Here is a 26,252-nt window from a genome sequence, read left to right as displayed (position 1 = left end):
TTATGGTTGAATGATTTACCGTTGTAGGACTGTTGCTCTCTGTGGCGAGACTTTTTTAACGGGGAGATCGGCTCGCATTTGCGCCTTGAAGTTGGGAACCACAGAAAACCAACTTCAGCCGACCACCACTGTGGGGTTCGAACCCGGATCCTCGCATCACGAGTCCGGCACTATAAAATGTTTAAATGTTCCTTTAAGACGGACGTTTTTCCATGGGATCGGGCTCCTACCCTGTTAACTTGATAGATGTCTAGTAGTTCAAAGGAAAGGCAACGGCCACATTATGCTGAAAACAGCGGTTCTCGTCCGAATTCAAAGAATAGCTATAAATTTCCAATCTAATGTTAAGTTACCTGAAAAAAACTGCTGCCTTAAATCCCAGTCTGGAATTCCATCGAATGAACACGGTAAAAACAAACACTCACATAATGCAAAAAATATTTTTTTTGAGATTTAATCAGTTCTTTTTGTTTTCTATACATCTTTGACGAGAGCTTCGAAATAGCAGCTTCCTTAGCCCTAATACTGCAAGTGTATTCGATCAGTGAGCGAAGACACATCTTCCCAAACGATCAGTCTAGAAATAAAAATTAGATTCAATCTTTTTCATTAATCAAACATTAATTATCCTAAAACTAAAAATCCATCTATTTTTCAACAGAGATCAACAACTAAGTAATAAATATCATATAAATTCTTCATAAATTGGTTAAAAATGGAGTTTAGTCCATTTCTCCTCAAAAATATAATGCCAATTTGTTTTTTATATTATAACCCTACCATTTATGCCTTTTTAATATAAATTGAAAATGATAAACGTCAGCCCACTGCTCTTGTGGAATTAGAATAGCCACTTCTCTTTCTATTCTCTAGGTTCATTTCCATTCCGTCCCAATAAATACATATACAAAGACCCCAACAGTCGAAATCAACAGTCACGGTTAAAAGAAGATGCCCATAACAGCAGTAATTTCATACTGATTTCGCTCGTTTTGAATCGCTGAAAATTACAATTCAAATTTGCAGAATAATGTAACTGAAGCTAAATAACACGATTATTTCCTACAATTACCTTTCATGTCTTAAGAAATTCATTTGATGGCTCAATGTTTTCTTTATAAATATCTAATATCTTAGATAAACATCATTAAATGATAATTATTACGGAAATCAGTATTTGCGTTCTTCGTTTCTCTCTTCTCATAATATGTGATATTCCTCTCATAATATGTGATATTCCTCTCATAATATGTGATATTCCTCTCATAATATGTGATATTCCTCTCATTAATATGAACAAAACGTCCAACTTATTGATTGTAATATTTTCATATATCGCACTGTACGTACTATTAATAAACCTTTGCATTCCAGACCATTGGCACAGCCGCAGTGATTCAGAAAATTTCCAGTCTGGTCATTTTTTTTACCATCGGTGTAGCAGAATTTTCCTAATATATATACAGAAAATGATTTTACCGGAAAAAAATTGTCAAGAAAGCATTTTTACACATATACATTTCATTAATATAAATGCACATTCCTACTGGCTTCTTGTTCAATTCAAGTATAATTTGTTTCTTTCAATTCTGTGATTAACTTCTTTGCATGCAACCAATCAGAAATAGACATACCTCTTAGCTGATACGGCTTGCAGCAGCTACCTTGCTGAAGGTGTCCCTGTACGCAACATTCAGAAGGCAGGCAGTCACCTCCATTTTTGCACGGAATCCCACATTTACTGTTATGATTACAGTTCACCTGTCGAATTCCAAATATTGAAAACAATTAAAATACCTTGAATCGTTGAAAATTATAGAAGTATCTGTAGATTTAGGTGTTAAAAACTTGTGAATTTTTTAGTGGGAAATACAAACGCATATGCAGGATGTATAACAAACAGTAGGGTATGGCAATTTACTGACGAACCGTTGATACTAGAATCCAAATAGATTATGTTTCCAAATAACGTGTAGCATTCAGATATGTCATTCACATTGCAAGGGGTTGTATAGTTATTGAAATAAAAGAATTAACTTTTTATACAGTTCCCGTGTGCCCCAAACCCAATTAGAAAGTTGTTGCCCTGCCTCTCTTGATTACAAAAAAAATCATGCTTCTAAGTGCAATATTCACTGAGATATTAGAATTCGAAAAATGCAAGAAATTTGGGGAAAAACAGTGTTGAACTCGGGTAAAACGGTTTTTCCGAACGCCCCCCATCAATTTGGATTTCAGAAGTTTTTTCTCAAGCTTTACTGTTGTTTGCAACAATACAATATAATTGAATTGTAAGAAACGATGGGGGCTAGGTGAGCAGTAAAAGATTGGACGAGTCCATTTCAGAAAACAAAAAAATAGGTCATTTTCAAGGACATCCCGATACTGTTCAAGAATACCCCTTGAAGCACGTATGACATATCTGAGTACTATACGTTATTTGGAAACCTTTTCCGAAAAAAATAATAAATAAATAAATGGTATAATTAATTTGCGGACGAGCAATGTAAGTCAGGAGTATGGGACTAACTTGCGGACCAGGAAAAATGAATAAATGGCGAAAATGGGTTGGAGGACCAGCGATGAATAAATGAATGAGTGGAATAATTTGTGCACTGGCAAAAAATGAATAAATTACTCGCGGATCGTCAAAATAAGTAAATGAGAGAAATAATTTGCGGACCGGCAAAAAATACAGTAACTAAGGGAAATAATTTGTGGATCAGGAATAAATAATTCGAAATAATTCACGGCCGGGAAGAGGATGATTAAATAAATAAATGGGAGAAATAATTCTCAGCCACCAAAAGCAGAAATAAAAGCAAATATAGAGAGACGGGGTGTAATATTTAGTTGAATCTAAAATTATATTCAGGGACTATACAGATTGATCGAAAAATGTTTCGCGCACCAGCCGTTGAAGAACACTGCTCTACATTCTAGGATTTTTTAGTTTGTATCTCGATTCTGCTTTATTTCACGAACATATCTTAAGCCTAAAAATATCACAAAATGTAATTTTAGTTTGGGATAAAATATATTTCTGTGAAAAAAATATCAAAATTTTATCAAACTAGAATTTACGGAATATTACGAAGCAAATGACTCGCTGTATGTCATTAAGAATTTCCCCTGTATACTCACCATCAGCACCAGCCCGAAAAATAACGTCAATGCTAATAATTTCATGATGAAATCGCAATGTGAGAACTGAGGTCGTACTGGATTCACAGGCGTTTATATTGATTAATTTTATTCACAATTTTCTTATTTATTCATTTTTAATTATAATTTCTTTTTAATCGTTCTTTTTGTATTACTGTTATTTGTTAATCATAAACTAGAAATCTCTGATGAATTCCTATCGAAGGGCGAATGAAATCTGCCGATAATTACATTTCAATTACATCTGGACGCTCACGGGTAGCAAGCACGTGGTCGAAACAAAAGCCGTAAATTGGACGCGCTGCGTGCGTTTTCCGAGGAGAAATCGGTCATCCTTTTTTATCCTTGACACTTAAATTAGACACATTTTCATTCATTATCACAGGTGTGTAGTGATGCTGTCAGCACGTGATTGTGTCCAAAATTTTCATGCATTGCTGTCAAGCCCTGAAATAACGAAGTCGCTCGAAAATTTGAAAAACTCCCACGATATCCGATATTCTTTATAACCAGTTGCCCGGATGTTGATGACATTTGCACTTTTTTGCATCTTTTGCATTTTTCTGCTTTTTTTCTCGGTTAGGGGGGGGTTTTTTTTTGGGAAATTTCTTGGCATTTTCCGACATTTTTGAATTTTGTAATTTTTTTGACAATAGTAAAGATTGAAAAATTTATATGAATACTGATTGCATTGAGCACTTGAAAAAATATGCTTGAATTTCTCGGAAAATCAAATGTTTTTTTTTGGCTTCCTGAACCATACGCATACACAGGATTTTCTCACGGGAAGAGGTGAAATCATTTTTTTTTTGCCAGGAAAAAACCTATTCCAGCCTCACCCAGTGCTCCAGACATGCTCCCCCCCCCCCTCCTATCCAGCAACCAACTGAGCCCACTGATCCGATTCTTCACTGGTCTCTCATTAATGAATTTCTTGTGAAAAAACAAAAATGATAAAAATTATCTCAGGCACCCCAGGACGGAGCCCCGTCAGCCCCACCCTTGTGGGGGCCGGCATAACGCCTGTGTGTTCCTAAGTGATTCATGCATTATAATTCGTTTAGTGGAAAAATTATTTTTGATGAAATGTAAACGTTGAGAAAAAAAAATTAAATATGATTTTGATGTGTCAAAGCTTTTTCTTTCGACGTTTGAACATAACCGGTTTTTTGAGAGAAGTTTGTTTTATAACTTTTTTTTTTCCAATTTTTTGGGCATTTTTTTTAAATTTATTTTACAAGAATTTTTAGCAACATCATCCGGATCTTTGCTGTAACCGACACACGATAAATTTTCGAGTTTAATGAGACGAATCGATGAACTAAATGTGGTCCGATGATGATGAAGATGGGATTGGTGCTCTCGGACAGACTTGGAATTTAATTGCAATTAAAATTACTTACATAGGTTTGAATAAAATATTAGACCCCCACGTACTCTAAGTCAGTGATTATCAAAGCTTACGCCTGGCTCCTAGAAGCGTTTTCAACCTTTGGTAAAGATGAGATGTCCATTAATGATGAGTGCCTTTTCAGCGCTTCGAAGTGGCTCTTTGTTAGACTGTTGTGTGGAACGGGTCTAGGTCAATTCGTCGCAGTCAATTTGTCGCAGCGTCAATTCGTCGTGCTACAAACTCGTCGCGGTACAAATTTGTCGCAGGCTCATTTCGTCGCGGTGAAAATTTGTCGCAGGCTCATTTCGTCGCGGTGCAAATTTGTCGCAGGCTTATTTCGTCGCAGTACAAATTAGTCGCAGGCTCATTTCATCGCGACAAATTTGAATTGCTTTAAAATTCATATGTTTGTTGTGATCTTATAAGTAGGGTAGGTGCTTTAGACGTAAAAAATGGAACTAATTTTTTTTCTCATTTATTGGAAATGTTCCCCCTGTCCATCTGTTTTAATTTTTAACAAATGAAGGAAAGTATTCATTGAAGTCATTAAATATTTAAAATTTAATTTTTATACCATATAAGTCGCATCTCTGTCGAGATTTCCATTTCTCGCAGTGAGGGATGTTGAAGAGCTCACCCAAATAAAAAATTGAGATCAAATAAATTTTTAAATTTTAATTTCCACCGTATAGGCCGCATTTCCCACTTTTTGTCGGGATTTGAGTCCCTGAGTGCGGGTTTGAGTCCCTTATAAACGGAATGAATGGCGATTTTCAGGCCCCCCCCCCTCCACCTCCTCAATGTTTCCTTCATGTCGGCACCTTTGACTGGCCAAGCATGCTGGAAGTGTTTGGAACTTGTGGGTTCTTGTCTTGATCTTGAAGAAGGAAATTTTGATTTCTGAATCATTTCTCTGGGTGCTCATACCCATTCCATAAAGTACCCTGGGCACCAACAGCATGTCTGTCTCTGACACCACTGCAAATGTCAATCGATTTTTGATTTTTTTCAACTCTAAAGTAACAACTCCCGAGTGAAAAGAATGAAATCAGACTTTTAATTAGATCATTATTCTTCATGTACATGACACTCGAAATTAAAATTACAATATCAATTACATTTAAAAATTCAACTGCATATAAAAGTTTTATTATATTTGAAAATTCGGTTATAAAAGTTTGAAATGTTAAATAATTGATTTTTGCTGTGATAAAATTTCAATATCATGTGGAAAAATTTCGGTTTGTATGATATTCCCCAAATTACAGTGAGCCTATCTTTAACGGTAAATTTCTATCTGCCCCATTACAGTATCTCCATAAGAACCTGAAATATTTAATTAATTAATAATTCAATTAAATTAATATTTAATTTTCACCGTATAGGCCGCACTTCCCGCTTTTGTTGGGATTTCTCACAGCGAAGGGAGTTGGGCGCAGATCAAGGATGGAAATGTACAGTGCTTATGAATGACGATTCGATGAAGTTTTCATAATGCCCACAGGATGAGCACCGACAAAGGCAATGTAATCACCAATAAGAAAGATGACTATGGGTCAGTCGCATAGATACAATATAACCATTAATCTTATGTTTATAATCAGTCGCATATTTTTGGCTGGCTTGTTTGAATATTTTCACATAGTTTTCATTAGCGTCTAAGCTTTTGATACAAGGCTGGTGTGCTTGATCTACGGCTCCAGTCAACGATTAGTAAAAATTTCTTCTTACAATACAAGTGAATTAACATTAACAGACAATGTAAGATTATTATATTCAGAGGTATATTTCCTACGTGGGGAGGGGGTATGCGGGCTTTATCCCAAGATGATAAGTTCAAGTGAAAGGGCGTGACCAAAATTAAGTAATTGGTGATCAAGAACATGAATTAGAAAGGAAGAAGGAAGGCAAGGTTTGAATAGCCCACAGGTGGGAAAACTATAAATCCGCCTACATTTATTAGGATAATTTTAATTTAAAAAAAAATTTGGTGTCGTACATATAACACTCCACAATATCTAAACCTTTATTTATTTTCAGTGCTTTGAGTATCATTTTATTTACACTTATATACGTGAATATCGCAGTAAAAACCCGATGATGATTTATAGAATAATACGTGATGGTATTTTGAACTACCATAATTTTTTTTTAAGATACATAGAAGATTTCAATTTATTGCAATTTAAATTGAATTCAAACAATTTAATTTTAAAAATTACTACATTATTTTTTGTCATCCGTATAACCTGTATCTCTCTTTAAGATACAACTTAAAACTCAAATAAAGAAAATTAATAATAGTCTAATTCATTTTGAATTGCATTAAAAGTTTTTATAATTTCGGAACATGAATTATGGGGGAAAAAACTTTTAAGCACACACGTAAACCAACATATCATTTCCACGTTCGGTTTTGCAATATTCCATGTTTATGCCAACAGAAATATGTAGACCAAGCACACCAACCTTGTACCAAAAGCTTAGACGCTAATGAAAACTATGTGAAAATATTCAAACAAGCCACCCAAAGATATGCGACTGATTATAAACATAAGATTAATGGTTATATTATATCTATGCGACTGACCCATAGTCATCTTTTTTATTGGTGATTACATTGCCTTTGTCGGTGCTGATCCTGTAGGCATTATGAAAACTTCATCGAATCGTCATTCATAAAAAGCACTGTACATTTCTACCCTTGATCTGCGCCCAACTCCCTTCGCTGTGAGAAATCCCAACAAAAGCGGGAAGTGCGGCTTATACGGTGAAAATAAAATATTAATTTAATTGAATTATTAATTAATTAGATATTTCAGGTTCTTATGGAGATACTGTAATTGTAATACTGTAATGGGGCAGATAGAAATTTACCGTTAAAGATAGGCTCACTGTAATTTGGGGAATATCATACAAACCGAAATTTTTCCACCTGATATTGAAATTTTATCACAGAAAAAATCAATTATTTAACATTTCAAATTTTTATAACCGAATTTTCAAATATAGTTGAACTTTTATATGCAGTTAAATTTTTAAATATAATTGATATTGTAATTTTAATTTCGATGACCTTTCTGCATTGACAAAAATTAATTATTTTCAGTTAACTGCGTGTACACTTTTGTTCATGTTTTTATTTCACGTGTAAGACAAAAACCTACATACAAGCTCGCGTGGAACATGTACAGTGAAGAATCGATGGTTCGACGAATTGATTCTGCGCTGTAATATATAAATTGACGTCACGACGAATTGACACGGCGGAAAACTTGTACAGCTACGAATTGGAGCTGCGACGAATTTGTATCGCGACGAATTGGAGCTGCGACAAATTTATACCGCGACGAATTGACACTGCGACAAATTTGTATTGCGACGAATTGATTCTGCGCTGTAATATATAAATTGACGTCACGACGAATTGACACGGCGGAAAACTTGTACAGCTACGAATTGGAGCTGCGACGAATTTGTATCGCGACGAATTGGAGCTGCGACAAATTTATACCGCGACGAATTGACACTGCGACAAATTTGTATTGCGACGAATTGACACTGCGACAAATTTGTATTGCGACGAATTGACACTGCGACAAATTTGTATTGCGATTAATTGACACTGCGACAAATTTGTATCGCGACGAATTGGAGCTGCGACAAACTTGTACCGCGACGAATTGGCACTGCGACGAATTTGTACCGCGACAAATTGAGGCGCGACGAGTTGAGCGCGACAAGTTGAGTGCGACAAATTGACCGGCTACGGTGTGCAACCGCGGCTAAACGTTGATTCAGACGAGGAAGATACGGATAGCAAAAATTTTAGAATCACAGCATGGTCAAAAGTTTGAAAATTGCTGCGTGGTCAAAAGTTTGGAAGTACTGCGTGTTAAAATTTTGAGAATGACTGCGTGGTTAAGAGTTCAAGGTTGCGCTCATCATGGAGTGAAGAGGTATGCGTTACCAGAATCGCGACAAGAAAGAGAATAATGGATGTAGGTGAAGGAAGCAAGACCCCCTTAAGAGCATCATGGGGCCCAAGTGCTTCGGGCACTGAGGCCCTACCTCGCAAATTCTCGAAAAATTCAACTATTTCTCAAAAGCTTGAAAATCACTGCATGTGAAATGTTTGAAAATCACTGCGTGTGAAATGTTTGAAAATCACTGCGTGTGAAAAGTTTGATAATCGCTTTGTAGTCAAAAGTTTGATAATCGCTGTTGGTTAAAAGTTTGAGAGTCACTGCGTGTCAAAAGTTTGATAATCGCTGTGTGGTCAAAAGTTTGAAAATCGCTGTGTGGTCAAAAGTTTGGTAATCACTGTGTGATCAAAAGTTTGAGAGTCACTGCGTGGTTAAAAGTTTGAAAATCACTGCGTGTCAAAAGTTTGATAATCGCTGTGTGGTCAAAAGTTTGGTAATCACTGTGTGATCAAAAGTTTGAGAGTCACTGCGTGGTTAAAAGTTTGAAAATCACTGCGTGTCAAAAGTTTGATAATCGCTGTGTGGTCAAAAGTTTGGTAATCACTGTGTGATCAAAAGTTTGAGAGTCACTGCGTGGTTAAAAGTTTGAAAATCACTGCGTGTCAAAAGTTTGATAATCGCTGTGTGGTCAAAAGTTTGGTAATCACTGTGTGATCAAAAGTTTGAGAGTCACTGCGTGGTTAAAAGTTTGAAAATCACTGCGTGTCAAAAGTTTGATAATCGCTGTGTGGTCAAAAGTTTGATAATCGATGTGTGATCAAAAGTTTGAAAATCCCTGTGTGGTCAAAAGTTTGAGGTTGCGCTCATAGTGGAACGAAGAGGTATGAATTACAAGAATCCCGACTAGGAAAAAAATAATGAATATAGGCGGTGAAAGCAGGGCCGCGTCTTAAGAACATCATGGGCCCCGGGCCAACTGATTTCACTGAGGCACTATCTCGCAAATTCTCGAAAAATTCAACTATTTCTCATTTTTCTGACGCTTCTCTTCTCTTGAGGCCCCCGGGCCGTGCCCGTTGGTCCCGTGTATTAAGACGGCACTGGGAGGAAGAGATGTTCGCATATAGTAAAAAAGAAGGATAGAGAAAAATGGCTGGAGGGGATCTGGAATGTGTGTGTGTGTGTAAGGGTGTGATTATGATAATGGTCCGTCTACAGAAGAGGGAAAGGAAAAAGGGCGGGAAACGGACCAATCAGCAGATATCAGAAATCAGCAGATCGAGATGAAAGCGAACAGGTTGGTTCAAATCGCACACCTCGTTAAGTAGCCTCTGTCTCGCGTCTCGAATAAGTGCGGAGTAAAACAATACAATATATTTGTTTTCGTCCCTAGTCTCTATCATACACTCTTGTACCTCTTGGTCGCCGCACTATGTTCGCAGCCTAAGAATCGTTGCGTGATAAAATTTCAATAATTGCTGTGTGGATCAATGTTTGAGAATCCCCGCTTGGTTAAAAGTTTGAGAATCGCTGCGTAGTCAGATGTTTAAGAATGACTGTATAGCCAAATGTTTGACAATCGTTGCGTGATCAAAAGTTTAAGAATCACTGTGTGGTAAAATTTTAGGAATCACTGTGTGGTAAAATTTTAGGGATCACTGCTTGGTAAAATTTTAAGAACTGCTTCGTGGTGAAATATTTCGAATCCCTGCTTGGTCAACTGTTTGGGAATCCGGCTTGGTGAAATATTTGGGAAACTCTGCTTACATATATAGAGAATCGCATCGTGGTTAAAACCTTAAGAATCACTGCGAAGTCAAATTTTTGAGAATCGTTGCGTAATCAAAAATCCAAGAATCGTTTAGTAATCAAAACTTCAGGAATCTTTGCCAACAGATGACGAGGCATATGGAATAACAGCACCCGACAAGACACTATGGGTCGTGAATGGAACAAACTACACAAAAGTGATCACGGCACCAGCGAAAGATGTAGAGGTGTTCAAGAATCACTACGTAAGCAAAAGTTCAAGAATCGCTGCTTAATCAAATATTTGAGAATCACTGCGAGGTCAAATGTTTGAGAATCACTGCGAGGTCAAATGTTTGAAAATCACTTAGTGGTCAAATGTTTGAAAATCACTTAGGGGTCAAATGTTTGAAAATCACTTAGTGGTCAAATGTTTGAAAATCACTTAGGGGTCAAATGTTTGAAAATCACTTAGTGGTCAAATGTTTGAAAATCACTGTGAGGTCAAATGTTTGAAAATCACTGTGAGGTCAAATGTTTGAAAATCACTTAGTGGTCAAATGTTTGAAAATCACTTAGTAGTCAAATGTTTGAAAATCACTTAGTGCTCAAATGTTTGAAAATCACTTAGTGGTCAAATGTTTGAAAATCACTTAGTGGTCAAATGTTTGAAAATCACTTAAGTGGTCAAATGTTTGGAAATCACTTAGTGGTCAAATGTTTGAAAATACTTAGTGGTCAAATGTTTGAAAATCACTTAGTGGTCAAATGTTTGAAAATCACTTAGTGGTCAAATGTTTAAGAGTCTCTGGGTGTCAAATTTTCAAAAATCTCTTCTAGGTCAAATATTTGAGAATCACTGCTTGGTGAGTATTTTAAGAATCACTTCTTCATCAAATGTTTGAGAATCATTACGTGGTCATAATTTTTAGAATCATTACGTGATCAAAAATTTGATAGTTACTGTATGGTCAAGAGTTCAAGAACCCCTGTGTGGTGAGAATCATTGTAAGTAGTTCGTTGAAACTGTGACAGTTAAAACAGACATACATAATAGTCTTGGGGTTCTCACAAAGACCACTTACATTAAAACGAAACTGCAGTTATTCCGTTCCCCTTTTTATTCGAGCGGTTCTGGAAATGACTGAAACCAGCGTTATCTGTAGCTATAGATAGCCATATAAGCTGTAGATGACGCTGACAGAAAACACTCCTAATCTTTCTCAGAATAGTACAGTCTGAAAAAGAACCCCTGATTTTATGAAACTCAATCATATGGGGGAAAAAAATTGCATTCTTTGACGGAAACTTCGTTTTATCCGCTATTCAATACAAGTAAATATTGCAATTACAGTAATTCGCAACAAAAAAAAAACAAATACAGTAAGTATTTAGGAACGAACAAGGCAAATATATACACGAAAAATACAAAAACTCTTCCACAACTACAATAAATATCGCAATTCATTATAAGCGATAGTTTTAACATTGTTCTATCACTAGGTTTACTAGAACGGAAAGAAAATTCGTTATAACCGAAACATTGTTTCGTTATAATCGCATTTTTGTATCTGGTTGTGAACCAAGGGGATTCAAAGATTCCAATGAAACCCGTGGCTCCCTGTGATTAATGAATGCTATCGTGTTAATTCTTAAATTATTTTTTCATTAATTCTTAAATTATTTTTTCATTAATTCTTAAATTATTTTTTCATTAATTCTTAAATTATTTTTTCATTAATTCTTAAATTATTTTTTCATTAATTCTTAAATTATTTTTTCATTAATTCTTAAATTATTTTTTCATTAATTCTTAAATTATTTTTTCATTAATTCTGGAATTATTTCTTTCACTTATTCTGAATTTTCATACATGTTGATAAATATTTTTTAATTATTTTTAAATCATAAATCCAAAGTTTTCATTAAATTTCAAATTTATTTTCTTTCACCAAGTCTTAATTTTCATTGATTTCAGAATTATTTCTTTCATTTGCAAATAATATAAAAGTAACAATATAATACAACAATTCAGAATTTTCTTCCGTTCAGATTTTAATCAAATCAAAATTTTCATTACATTTTGAGTTAATTACATTTAAATTTCGTGTTTTAATTTTAAAAATTGGGTTTTGCATAAATATTTCTACCGTTCCTGCATATAATGTAGTACGAATTATATATGAGTTTTTTGGAGTCGATCCCCCTCCCGAAATCGTGAAGACGCCCCCTAGCCCTGCAATTATTTTTACACCGGACCCCATGACTGGTAAGGGTGACTAGGGCTGAGTAACGGGTCTTAACGGGCGCGCTCGACCAGGAACAGGCGTGCCCCGGGAGCTTTCTCAGAAAGAGGGTGTGGAATTTACTGTTTCTCCGTTCAAAATTACGGAAAGGTGGTTGCCAGAAGGGAGACCAGCCCGGGGGGACTGAATGAATTTTCGTTTCAAGTTGCGGGCCCTTTTTCTAGTTTGTGTTAAAAATTGTATCGAATCAAAAAATAGTGGTAATGACATAGTGTGTCACCGCTTCCGATTTACCCAGAAACGTTCTGATTGTTTATCCTTACAGTAATCTGCCGACCGGAAACTATAGATTTTTCCGATTTTTCGTATCTTTATTTTTGTAAAAATCCTTAAATTATGCTTTGCAACAATGAAATTTCCCCAAAAGAAAATTCCTCGGTCGTTGCAATCCTAAGCTCACCAAGTCTCCTGGAGATAAATTCTTCAAATGAGTATACAGGGTGTTCTGTTATTGGACCAACAAACTCATAGGGTTGTTAGTAGGCATCCAGAGGAACAAAAATTTCAATGCAACATGCTGCCGCAAAACAATGTTGAGAGGGTTAAAATCGAGAAAGGAACATGCAGACTCAGTCCAGAGGAGACGAAAGGTAGACGTCAGTTGATCGCTGAATGCGTTCGTGGGTTCGCTCACCATATCTGACGTAAGCGGCGTAGCGAAACGCATGTGCTGGGGTGGGATCACGACGTAAATTAGCGCTATTATGCGAATGACATCAAAAGCACACCTGGTGTCTTCGAGCGCGCGTCCGGGAATCGTTTTTTACGTCGTAGTAAACTGTGCAAAGACGTCAGCGGCCGCCACTTCCAACAACTGTTGTAATAATTAATCAAATAAATCGTTTTGTATTTATTATTGTACTTTTTGTCGTTCCAGCGTCACGTCGAAACCTGCATGAATTCTTCGCGATTTTCACCCTCTCAGCGTTGTTTGCGACACGATGTTCCTTTGTAATTTTTGTTCCTCTACTAACAACCCTCTGAGTTTGAGAACCCTCCATTAACAGAACACCCTGTATAGTACCGACAGTTGTCGTCAAATATAGCACCAACCATTCGTAAAATCGCCGAAAAATTTCTAACAGCAGGAACTGAAGATCTACTGCAAATCAGTTAACTGTGGATTAAGATGAATTCTACGGAGGGGGAAAAAGACTTTCAACTTGTGGGACAAATATACGGGACAAAAAATTTTCCCATTTAATCGTGCCGCTATTGTCGCGACATAATTTATGTATAACATGGCAAAATAATTTTAATTCTCGATTTCAGTGAAGAACGAAAATTTAAATAGGTTTCGTAGAAAAAAAGCTGGAGATCTTATATATATATATATATATATATACACACAAAAAATAAGCCGGGAAGCCGCAATTGTGGGAAAATACCGCAATGTCCTGTATAACAGATTATGTGGTCACCGTATGCAACCCCATGAAAAATTCTTATATTCCTCCATGTATTTATAGTTATATTTTTTCTTTGGCAGTGACAAATTTCGTCACGTGGCAAACCACAGACTTTCAAGTCAGGGAATGGCATTTATGTACACCAGTAAATATGTACTCAGCTCCTCAGAATAGCTAAAACAAGTGCTCAAACTAGTAGGAGAGTGTGGGACACTACTGGTTTGAAAACGGGACGGCTGAAGTTATATGGGGCAGCACCGCGGGTCACTTGAATGTAAATGTGCCGCTGGCAGCTTGAGGGATCTGAAACTATGCTGTGGGTCACCCATAAATATATTACGGGCAGCTTTTTATGTGGTACTGCACCGTAGATCACTTAAGCAATCTGTAAATGCGTCGTATGACACTTCAGTGATATGGAACAGCGCCGCTGACCGCTTGAGAGATCTAAAACTGAGCCGTGGGTCAATTAAATGATTTGAAAAATGGGAAGCGGGCAGCTTTTCATGTAGAATCGCACCGCGTGGCACTTAAATAATCTGAAAAGCCGCCGTAGGACACTTCATTGATCTCGAACAGCACCGCTGGCCGCTTGAGAGATCTGAAAATGTGCCTTGGGTAATGTCAAGTGACCTGAAAATTCAAAATTAGGTTCGAGGTCGCGGGCCACATCAGAGGACTATGAGGGCAGCATTTGGATCGCTTGCCACGAGTTAATATGAGCTAAAATGTTAACATAGTTAGAACAGAGTGGATGAACGCAGGTGGCGAGAAGATATGATCGAAGTGTTCAAAATTTTCAATGGGATGGATAGGATGGACCATGAACTTTTAGTACACCGCCAATCGATTGCTTTTACAAGGGGACACCAGTATCGATTGGTGAGGGACAATGCAAGGTTATGGTGTCACAGGGAATTTTTCTCTAATAGGGTTGTCAATAAATGGAATAGCTTACCCCCGGAGGTAGTAAATTGAAACACAATTGACACGTTTAAAAAGAAATACGATAAACATGTTCGGGTAAATCGAGAAGCTATCCATTCTTAGAATAAGACATAAGTATTCTTTATGGGCGTTGTATAATATTTTATCATGTGTACATATTGTTCATAATTTGTGTTAATTGCATTTTTAATCGGGTTGCTGTATTTTTGAAGTATATGACATCCATATTTTTATTGGCATCTTTTTCTCAGCCACCTCGTTGGGCATTTTGCCTGTTGTGGCGTTGTATTTGTATATTTGTATAACAGGTATCATAGACTTGTATCAAGACCCCCCGTAATACGTAATTTCCAAAACTGTCATGTTACCCCCCCCCCCCCCACATTTATCAGAAGCCTCAAATTTCAATGCGACCAAATAAAAAAAATCGGATACCGCCAAAATAAAATTTTCATTGAGTTTTAATTTGTTTTTATTGAAACAAAAGGAAACACACGTAACATTCAAAAGAAAGCATTTTTTAGGTTCGAAGTTCCTTTCGACAACAGCTTCAAAAAGTAGCAGCTCTCTCAAGCCGCCAAAGTAGGTGTTTTCTATCAGGGTGTGACGACGCATCTTCCCAAACGACTTGTTGGCTGGAAATAGAAAATTAATTTGGATTTCTTTTTAATGATAACCACAAGCATAATTATTTAATAATAACCAAGCAATAATTATTAAAAAAAATTAAAAATGTGTCTTGAAAATCTATTGTGTCTAAAAAATTAAAAATCTATTTTTCTACAGAGTTTTGAGCAATTGAATAATAAATATCATGAAATCAATAGGATTTCTGGATATTATGCCGAGGGTGAACCGAGAGAAAGTGACATTTCTCTCCCTACTGGGAATTGAACCCAAGACCCTATGGCAGGCATATCAGGTAAACGTACTAAACATTACACCATAGAGAGACGCTGCTCTTTTTTTTCCTTAAAACATGCATGACTTGTTGAGTAGAAACATTGCAGTTTTTTAGGGTTTTTTTTAACCAGCTAATGGCCGACTTCTACTAATATTGATTTTATGTATCTTAGCCCAGTGCAAAAAAATCATCATCCATTTCTACTGCCGCCGCCTGAAGGCCATTAGCTAAAGCCAAAGCGAGACGGCAGGAGATCTCACTCAGCCTCAAGGCCTCTACTAAGCAAGTCATGCTACTAAGCGTGTTTTAAGGGAGGAGAATCGTCTCTCGTCTATGGTATAACGGTCATTGCGCTTTCCCGGTATGAAAGAGGTCCTGGGTGCGGTTCCCAGTGGAAAGAAGTGGCAGTTTTTTCTCTGTTCACCCCGGAATAATATCTGGAAAGCCTATTGAGAATCCATGTACAGGGTGGGCAAAAAGTCCGCGTAGAAACTTTAAAAATTCATAAAAACCGGAAAAATAACCGAAATAAAAAACGGCTTGCAGGGTTAGCATCGCTAGGTCACGGGAATTTTTTCAAGACAGGAAAAAAAAAACTAAAAAAAACAGCCTACAGGTGATGCGGAACATAAGTCGAAGCAAAGATACGCAAATAACGAACAGAATGTCTTCAAATCGTTTATTACAGCAGTTATGTGTTGCACGTGAGCACCACCACGTGGGATAACACATTGCAGGCGAGTCGCAGATACAGCAACGGCAGAGTGCAGGATGTATCCATGACACCTCTCGGCGGATCGCATCTTTCAGTTCCGACAGATTAGTGATTCCCAACGTGGGCGATGGAATGTTCCAGGGGTGGGGCGGTAGAAGCTACGGGTATAGCATAGGATTCTATGGGTGAGATCGCGTTGGGGGGGGGGGGCACTGGGAGAAAAAAAAATTCTGAAGGGGGCGATGGGACAAAAAAAGGTTTTGAAACTATGGATTAGATGGACCGGATCAATTCATTTTTCTTTGACTTGTGTACATCAGCGCCACCTATTGGCTGTTTTTTCCAGTGAAAAAAAATTCCCGTGACCAAGCGGTGCTAACCCTGCAAACCGTTTTTTATTTTGGTTATTTTTCCGGTTTTTATACATTTTTAACGTTTCTACGGACTTTTCGCCCAACCCGTATCTCAGCCGAGCAAAAAATCATCATCCATCTCCATAAATATCATATAAATTCTTTATAAATCAGGTGAAAATCGAGTTTAGCCCATTTCTTTCCACAAATATTATGTCAATTTGTCTTTCTTAATCTGAAAAAGTAAAACGGTACAATATATTTCTTTTCTTGGAAAAGAAAATAACTTTCTTCTTATCCTTTTTAATATCGAACGGAAAACAATAAATGTCTGTTCTTGTTTTGTTTGTCCACTATGTTAATTCAATTAAAATAACGGCTTTCTAAACACATTAGGTTTATCTTTTTTTTTCGATTCAAATAATACCAGCATTAATTCCATAACAATCTCGCTTATCTTTAATTCTAATTCAAATTAGCAGAATAATGTAATTGAAGCTGAATAACAGAATAAAATACCCTAATTTTTCTTTTTACCTCTAAAGAAATAATTTGATTACTTAAATATTCCTTTATATAGCTCTGGTTTTAAATAAACGTAATTAAATGGTAATTATCACGAAACATCAGAGTTCGCGTTCCAATTCGTCTCTATCTTTTGATATATATATATATTCAATATTGTTCTCATTAATATGAGCGAAACGTCCATCCATATTGATTATAATATTTCCATGTAATTCTCACAGTACGTACTGTTAATCCTCTGCAATTCAGACCTTCGGCACAGCTGCAATGGTTCACGAAATTCCCAGTCTGGTCATTTTGTTGAGCGTCAGTGTAACACAATCTGCCTGATAAATAATAATAAAATAAGTTTTTTTTTCAGAAGAAAACTGGTCAGGAAAATCAATTGCACATACAAAACTTCGTATTGTAAACGTATATTTCTTGTCAATTAATCGGGGTTTATAAGTAATACAATTCCTTCAATCTATGACTAGCCTTTTGAAGTCCTATGTCGAGGTAGAATTGACATCAGGAGAAAATAGGGCTCTCGGGGAAACTCATGTTGACTTATCCGCCATCTTTGGGCAACGTGTGACGTCAGTATTACCGCTACAGCCAATCGATGCTCCCCATGTCGCTTTTTCTTTAACGATTACACGTCACTTTTAGCGAAAGACTGATTTTGTTGCGCTAAGATGGAGGACGATTACTCTACCCGGTACTCCATCTAACGTTTCCACCATATGCGTTTTGTCCTCGTTGCCTTAGAAGAAAAGTATTTCATTATCATAACGGCCCCTTATGATTACAGTAAGGTTCTTAAATGTTAGCTTTTGTGTTTTTTTGATATCTTATAAGTACAATTGCTTATTACAGCTTAAAAAACGTTCTAGGGAGCCTTCTTGCAATTGTGATTGTGGGGGGGGGGGGGGTATACTAGAACGTACCAGTGAGGTACCGAAAAACCTCTGGATCATCAAGGGTTCATTTCTTTGCATGCAACTAATAAAAGTAGGTTTACCTCTTAGGTAATATGGCTTGCAGTAGCTACTTTGCTGACGGCGTCCTTGTACACAGCATTCCGAAAGCAGACAGTCACCTTCATTGGTGCACGGAATCCGACTCGATCCACCCAGAGAGTTGACCTGTTGAATTCGAAACATTGATTATTAAAATCCCTTGAATTGTTGAAAATTTAAATGAACTACGTTAGGAAAATAAACTTCAGAATTTTTTTTATCATTTGATCATTTTTGTCGTACCGCGGTCATTTGGTCATTTTCTGCACATGAGGACTAATTAGACCAGGACCTAGAATTTATTGCCGATTGCGAACGGGATTATACTCACCGAGAGGTTGGTTGCGCTAACCCCTCGATGTGGGAGCATCTTTTTCAGTCGTCATGTCGCTGTTTTTTTTTTTTTTTGCTCCCCTGTGTCAGGAAAATTTCTGACAGACGAACCAGGTATCAACACCTCTAAACATCCTTTGGTACTTTGGGCACGTATCTTATTGACCTTGGCTACCGCACGCTCAGAATTTTTTAGTATGGATTATACAGGGTGTCCTGTAAGTGCTAATGTGGTCATCATCTCATCAACCATTCGCTGTAGTGGTATGATTTGAATTTGAAAAACCAAAATGTATTCGAAAATCGCCCTGTGCCAGTTTTGAGAATGAAAATACATGTCACAAAGTAAAAAAAATCTGAATTATTATATGGACACACTGTCCTAAAAACTGAATTAGAGACAAAGGTGTAGCCCTGTGTCTTCTCAGGCAGAGAAAAAAAATTACACGTTTCCAAGTGCAATATTCACTAAGATAATTTAATTCAAAAATCGGATAAAAGTTATAAACAAAACAGCATAAAAATGGACAACGCTTTTCTCCATCAATTACGCTGTTCTTTCCCATCACTATCTCGGCAGATATTGTACTTAGAAACGTGAATTATTTTTTGTTAGCTTCAGGAGAAACAGGACAACAACGTTCTAATTTGGTTCATAGGACAGAATGTCCATATAATAATTTAGATTTTTTTTTATTTTGTGACACATTGTGTTTTCAATCTCAAAACTGGTGCAGGGTGATTTTCAAAAACATGTTGATCATTTTTTTTAAATCAGAACCATACCTCTACGAGGAACGGTTGATAAGATAAAGGTCACGTTAAGGCTTACAGGACACCCTGTACACCGCTGAATGAATGAACGCCAGGGTCTCTGTACACCGCTGCATCTTATCTGCAGTTTTTTTCTCAGAAAGTTGGAATAGAAATAAAAATATCACAGCCCATATTCTTCGTGGGGGAATGATTGCAAATTAGCATTTCATATTGCGATTCCACTATTTCCGAATAGATTGTGATGGTTTTCTGTTCCATCCAGGTCCGTTGCATTTGTGCTCATCAGTTATTTCTTTATCAATATGTTTTGTATCATTCTAATGTTTTACAGCCTGTAAAACTATAAAAAAATTTAAGCAGGTAAATGAGTAATTGAGTCATGCCAATATTGGTCTTTATTGATCACTTGGGAACCACGGTCACAAAATAAACGTTCCGAAAATGATTGTTGAGGCCCAGAAACCATTGTTGCCCGACATTTCCCCCCCCCCTTTCGGGCATATGCCCTGCTCTGACGAACTTTTAAAGTATCCTATTGTTCAATTCGGGTCCTACTTGGTTTATATGCAAAATTTAGTGACGATCGATCTAAAATTCTAGATTTGTATTGAGAACACACACAGAAAATCAATTATATATACATAGATATGATCACAAAATGATGCACATAAGTAATAGTTTTGAATTTAAAATATTATATCTGTCTCCAAAATGTCCAATGTTGAAAACTGGAATCGTTTCAGAGTTTCACACTGAAATGTATTTTTCAGAAAATTTGTTTGATATTCATGTTTTATCGGATCTACAGACGAAATAAACTGATAGGAAAAAATTTTAAATTTTCCAAAAAAAAAAATTCGGGTCAGAAAGAATTAAATAACGTACTTACGAAGTTTTAAAAATTAGAATTTACTAATTTTTTAACTTTCCAATTATTTAAATTTTAATTTCTGTAAATTAGTTAAAAGTATTGAATTAAAATAAAGTCGTTATGATTGCGGAGAGCCCCACGCACCATGTAGCAAAGCATCTGAAAAAAAAAACTATTTTTATTTATTTGCCAAAAATTTATTTATGTTCACGGTCAGAGTGAAAAAAAATCCAGAAATACGATAACATCGGGATAAAATTTCTAAAAATTTCATTTTCGAAAAAGTATAAAAACTTTGATTTTTTCATAAAAATGTTTTTTTTAATGCTACGAAACTCATTAGATCTTTTATTTCCCAAAAATTTCATTTCCTAAAAAGAAAATCACTGAAAAATTTCTCAAAGCAATGCGCAAAGCATTAGGAAATTTGTTTTATATATATATTTTTTTTTTTTAAATTGGGTTGAAGATTTTAGATAACGTATATACGGCAGATTTGAAAATAATAGATGACATTAAAAAATATATATTCGGGTATATTCACATCACACATACTAGACTCATTAGAAATTTTTCCATATTTATCAAATTCGCCAATTACACTTGGATATTGTGCATAATCACATATAAAAGCGATAAATTTCAAGTAGTTATCAAATTTACCAACGACGCTTCGTAATCATGCACAATCGCCTGTAAAAGTGGTGATATGTTCTCACTATTTATCAAATTTACCGACGACGTATGGATATTATGCATATTCCCCAGTAAAAATGATAAATTTATGAAACTTAAAAAGACGATTGGCGAGTGTGTATGATGACCTGTATATACCATGTTACTATAACCTATCACATTTACAGTAGCATGTGACAGCGGTTCTTAAGCAGTGGGTCGTGACCCAGACTTGACTCGCAGGGTCTTCTGAGATGGATTGTAGAAATTCACATTCAATCTGGTAATGACAAGCCCACTTGTTACACCACTGGTTTTAGGGGCATATCAACGATTTCGCCTTCCTGTGCTAGGGCAGGAAGGTGACCGGAAAGACTACCCAGAAATTTTTCGGGATGTGTTTTGGACACCACTGAATAGTTTCAAAAATTTCGAAAAAATTTAATTTAGTGCATTTCTATTTTGTTGTTTAGGAAGATTATTTAATAAGCATTTTTCAAATTTGAAATAATGCCATCGGTCGCCAAATTGATCGTTTTGTTGATTTTCGTTTGCGGGTGAACAAGGCTGAAAAATCCCTGGCATAAGGTGATCATATTTTCTCGAGGAAAAATGCGAGAAATCGGGATTCTCACCTGGGAGGTACTTTTTTTCCTGGAAGTTATCGTAAAAACACCCTGAAAGTTCAACTGTAAGTGCTGTCCTCTGATGAAAGCCCCTAAACTTGCATAATCCTTTTAGCCAGGGCTCAACTCCCTGAGGTAAAAAAAAATTGCAGTGACAAAAAGCAACCTACGCATCTGTGCATGTAGGATCTGTAAGGGATGTAGACATTGTATAATATTAAGTCTGAAATTATTTAGAGTACATATTAATTGTTAGCCGCTCCGCGGACCAACGGTTGAAAAACACTGCTTTACATTCTTGCATTTTTAGTTCATATCTAGATTCTGCTTTTTTGTGGACATATTTTTATCCTAAAAAGATCACAAAGGAATCCTTATTTATATTGGGTCCATAGGTAATAAGGCGTATAGTATTTTAGTGGCGGACCGTTCATCCTAGACGCGTAATTCCAGTCACAAAAAGTAACCTAATAACGAGTGGACTTCAGATAAGTCATTCGTATTAAATAGAAAAATAACTTTTTATACGGACACCCTGTACTCTAAAACCCAATGGAAACGTTGTTGGCCTGTCTCTGTTAAGGCCAACAAAATATATTCCACGTTTCTAAGTGCAATATTCACCAAGATATTTTTTGGATTAAAAAAAACTGGAAAAAAACAGCATTAAAATACAGGTAAACCTTTTTAACCCACATTTAATGCTGTTTTTTCCCCGAACCTTAATTCGTTTTTCGGATTCGAATATCTCGGTCAATATTGCACTTAGAAAAGTGTTGTTTTTTTTTTGTTTTTGGTGAAATCACGAGACACAGGGGTTGCTGATTATTATCATTTTTCCACTGCCCTGCTCCAGTCATCAAGGCATTGAAGCATCTGTACCACTGAGGATCTGGAAGGGAAGTTCTTCAATATTATCATTAATATCCACTGTTTCATTCTCAGTCACAAATACCATAGAAAATGACTCCAACAACAGACCAAAACTAACTTTCTAACTGTGTTTATGGACGTAGGATGTCCGTATAAGAAGTTACTTTTTTCTTATTTTAATTACTATACATTCCCTCGTGTTCGCCAGTAAAATTCCGTACGTGCTGCTATCTATGCACCGTGTATAGTTCGCGTTAACATATTATTGGGAAAATATCAAAATTTTTATCAAACTAGAATTTATGGAATATTACGAAGCAAATCTAGCTGTAAGTCATCAAGAAATTTCTCTGTATACTCACCATCAGCACCAGCCCAAAAAATAACCCCAATACTAACAATTTCATGATGAAATGGCAATGTGAGAATTGAGCCTTTACACTGGAGTAACAGGCGCTTTTATTGCCTAATTTGCACACAATTTTTAGAAATCTTTTTTTTTTTTTTGTATTATTATCATTACTACTTTAGTTTTAATCATGGATTTAAAAACAAGAAAATTAGATGAAATCCAATTGAAGATGACGGTGAAATCTGCCAATAATTACATTTCTATAGCATCTCGACGTTTTTAGGTCACAAGTGGCTAATCCAAAAACAGTAAATTTGACTCGCTGCGGGGTTTTTCACGGAGAAGGCTCGTTCTAGTTTCTTTTTCCTTGATACTCACATAAATAAGAGAAATATACATTTTGTTTATCACAACTGTGTGTGTGAACAGTGATTTTGTCCAAAAATTTCATGTTTTATGCAGGGTGTTCAGTGAGTGCTAATGCGGCCTTCATCTCATCAACCGTTCGTCGTAGAGGTATGATTCTAATTTGGGAAATTCTCAAAATGTGTTCAGAAATCACTCTGTGCCAGTTTCGAGAGTGAAAATATAATCATAAAATAAGAAATCTAAATTTTTATAGGGCCTCCCCTGTCCTCCGGCTTTCAATGAGAATGTTGTCGCCCTGTCTCCTCCGAGCCTAACAAGAAAAATTCCAAGTTTCCAAGTGCTATATTCACTGTGATATTTGAATTCGAAAACCGGATAAAAGTTTGGAAATGACAGCATAAAAGAGGAAAAGAAGCGTTGCCCGTTAGTTTTTGCTGTTCTGTTTCTCTGATTTTTGAAGTCGAATATCTCAGTGAATATTGTATTTTTTGTTGTTGTTGGCCTAACTGGGGAGAGACAGCGCAACAACTTTCTGATTTAAAATTAGAGAACAGTGGAATCGTGTGTGAGTGTGTACAAAAAATTTAGATTTTTTTTTTTAAATTTCATCACACATTGTATTTTCGCTCTGAAACTGGTATGTAGTGATTCCTGAACATATTTTGAGCACTTTTTAAATTATAGCCATACCTCTACGACGAACGGTTGATAAGATAAAGGTCGCAATTAGGGGAGTTGCAGGACACTCTGCATAAACTTTAAAAAATCAAATTCGAAAAATATTTGTCAATTCAAAAGATAAACGGAATGAAAGGTTTATCTAAGGACGGGGACTACACTGTATTGAAATATTTTTTATCAAACTTTTAAACTTGAAAAAAAAAAAACAACGAATAAAGCGTATTGGTTACATTCCCTCGAATGAAAATGGCACGCTGATTGGTCGCATTTTTCAAGAAAATAACTTTTCTAAATCTTCCATAGTGTAATGCTGGTCTAAGAAAAAGAACGTCCCTTAATACTTCCCAACCATTCCAAAATATATGGTGTATGTAGTGCCGTCTTAAGGCATGGGCCCAACCCTCTTATAATGAGCTCTAATTACACTTTCTGAGAGACAGAGAGAGAGAGAGTGTATGTCTGACAAACATTTCTATCCCACATAAAATTTTTGCACTAGGGCCTATGATGCTCTCAAGGCAGCCCTGGGTGTCCGTATAATGGCCGCGCTAGCAAGCGTGCAACATACGTATTTTTCTGCTACAAATTATCATATCATTTAGTATCTCATCAATATTTCAAATGATACCATGGAGATAAAAAAATATAATATTCATTAAAACTTTAAAAATTTCTATAAACTAGAACATAAAATAAATTAAAAAAATTATAATTATAAAATTTTATATGCAAATAAATTATTCTTCCATCGTATTGTGACTGGCTGGTTTAATTAATATTGTACACAAAAGAGTTTCTGTTCGCAAAAAAAGAAGTAATAAAAGTCCCTCAAAGATGGCGCAACCAAAAAAAATACACTTTACTACTATATACCTTCTAAATATAAACAAAACTCTGAGAACATTAAATAAAATAAATAAATTAATTAATACATAGATAAATTACTTTAAATTATATATAATAATTTAATATAAAGGGGCATATAAATAATTTGATAATTATTACTATTGTAAATTGTGTGGTGACATCTTCTTTGGTTTAATTTCTATACCACAGCAAGAGAAGGCCACTTGCCAGCCAACAAGACCTTCTTTTTCTATTTACCGTCTCTTTTTTTTATTGGCATAATACGGAGATAGACTCAAAGGTCTAAGGGGGGCGCAATGAAACTGATGCTGTCAATGTATAAATGTATATACATATATGTCAGGTCACCCGCACAGGTTTTCCATGTTGGAGAGGCGGGCCCCCGTACAGTGTTAGGTATGACAAAAGGTTCAAATACGTTTCTTCAGTTATTTTGAGAAAGTGATGCCACTCTCGTGGATGTATCGTCAATTCACTCTCTCAGTAAGTTAATTATGAAAAATGATTTTATTTTATTATGCATTTTTTTTCATTCTTTACACCACAGTCCAGGCCTTTTCCTTCGCGTTTTTATTCTATGCACAAGTAGAAAAGCAGCCAGAACGAGTGCATCATCGTCCGAGCCCGCCCCGTCATCCAAGAATAAACTGGTGCTTGTGCAAGCATGCTTCTACCGTGTGGAGGCGAAAGGGAAGTTGTGCATGCTTGCGCAAAAGATTGAACACTCATGCTTGTCAAGCTTGCAGTTACGTGTGTAACTGCCTTTAGAAAAAGTATCCAAATAACATGTAGACCAAAGATACACCATTAATAATAGCGAGGGGTTACATGGTTATTAAAATTAAAAAAACTAGCTTTTTATTTGGTCACCCTGTCTTAAGAAATGCAATTATAGAGAGAGAAAGTTGTTGCACTATCGCTCTCCTAATGCCAAAAAAAAGTCCATGTTATTAAGTACAATATTCACCGAGATTTTTTAGTTCAAAAATCAAAAAAAAATTTGAAAGGAACATCAAAAACTAACGCGCGGACAACGCTTCTTTCCCTTATTTATGCCATTCTTTCCCAATTTTTTAATACAAATATCTCAGTGAATGTTGCACTTTTGGCCTCAGAACAGACATGGCAACAACTTTCTAATTCGGTTTTGGGGCACACGGGGACTGTGAAAAAGTTAATTTTTCATCGAAAAGGTTATTTTTTCTCATTTTAATAACTGTACAACCCCTCTGAGTTGTACACGTTATTTGGATACTCTCTCTAATTGGAAGTATGCCTGTAGGTTCAAGGGTTCACCAGTAAAATGTGGTCCAGTTCCCCCAAAAGTGTGTTTGCACGGTTTTTTTCTTTTGTTCACCCAATACTTTTTAAATCTCCGTCAACGAGATCAATCCGTTGCTTAAAAAGCTTGCGATACTCATCCATGTATAC

General features: G+C 36.1%; 3 protein-coding genes across 3 annotated transcripts in view; 1 reads left to right on the top strand and 2 right to left on the bottom strand.

The window, feature by feature from the left end:
- Positions 1-26,252, top strand: part of LOC149064380 (BAI1-associated protein 3-like) — a 462,395-nt gene that overhangs the window by 342,610 nt on the left and 93,533 nt on the right. The window lies entirely within an intron of this gene.
- On the bottom strand, positions 447-3,222 carry LOC149064386 (uncharacterized). Its single transcript, XM_089255075.1, has 4 exons — positions 3,145-3,222; positions 1,635-1,761; positions 1,351-1,451; positions 447-577 (listed from the first exon to the last, which is right to left on the bottom strand). Exons 1-4 carry the CDS (start codon positions 3,187-3,189, stop codon positions 542-544), a joined length of 309 nt encoding a protein of 102 aa, XP_089111201.1. The 5' UTR covers positions 3,190-3,222; the 3' UTR covers positions 447-541.
- Positions 15,340-23,007, bottom strand: LOC149064385 (uncharacterized). Its single transcript, XM_089255099.1, has 4 exons — positions 22,915-23,007; positions 18,400-18,523; positions 17,625-17,722; positions 15,340-15,531 (listed from the first exon to the last, which is right to left on the bottom strand). The coding sequence occupies exons 1-4, from the start codon at positions 22,957-22,959 to the stop codon at positions 15,493-15,495; spliced, it is 306 nt and encodes a 101-aa protein (XP_089111225.1). The 5' UTR covers positions 22,960-23,007; the 3' UTR covers positions 15,340-15,492.

The sequence above is a fragment of the Pholcus phalangioides genome, unplaced genomic scaffold (genome assembly GCF_987345545.1).
Source record: "Pholcus phalangioides strain wild (caught in Gottingen) unplaced genomic scaffold, Ppha-v1.0 ptg000042l_1, whole genome shotgun sequence".
Classification (NCBI taxonomy): domain Eukaryota; kingdom Metazoa; phylum Arthropoda; class Arachnida; order Araneae; family Pholcidae; genus Pholcus; species Pholcus phalangioides.
Note: the sequence above shows the minus strand (reverse complement) of the source record. Positions and strands in the feature narration are given on the sequence as shown.

Bases quoted from the DNA above. Each gene is read 5' to 3' on its own strand.
- LOC149064385 (XM_089255099.1), bottom strand. From the start codon at position 22,959: ATGAAATTGTTAGTATTGGGGTTATTTTTTGGGCTGGTGCTGATG. The intron at 17,723-18,399 runs GTAAACCTACTT...ATTATTTATCAG, and splicing joins CAAGCCATATTACCTAAGAG to GCAGATTGTGTTACACTGAC. The intron at 15,532-17,624 runs GTACGTACTGTG...TTCTATTTCCAG, and splicing joins TGAATTGCAGAGGATTAACA to CCAACAAGTCGTTTGGGAAG.
- LOC149064386 (XM_089255075.1), bottom strand. From the start codon at position 3,189: ATGAAATTATTAGCATTGACGTTATTTTTCGGGCTGGTGCTGATG. The intron at 1,762-3,144 runs GTGAGTATACAG...GGAATTCGACAG, and splicing joins TTTTCGGGCTGGTGCTGATG to GTGAACTGTAATCATAACAG. The intron at 578-1,350 runs GTACGTACAGTG...TTTTATTTCTAG, and splicing joins AATGCAAAGGTTTATTAATA to ACTGATCGTTTGGGAAGATG.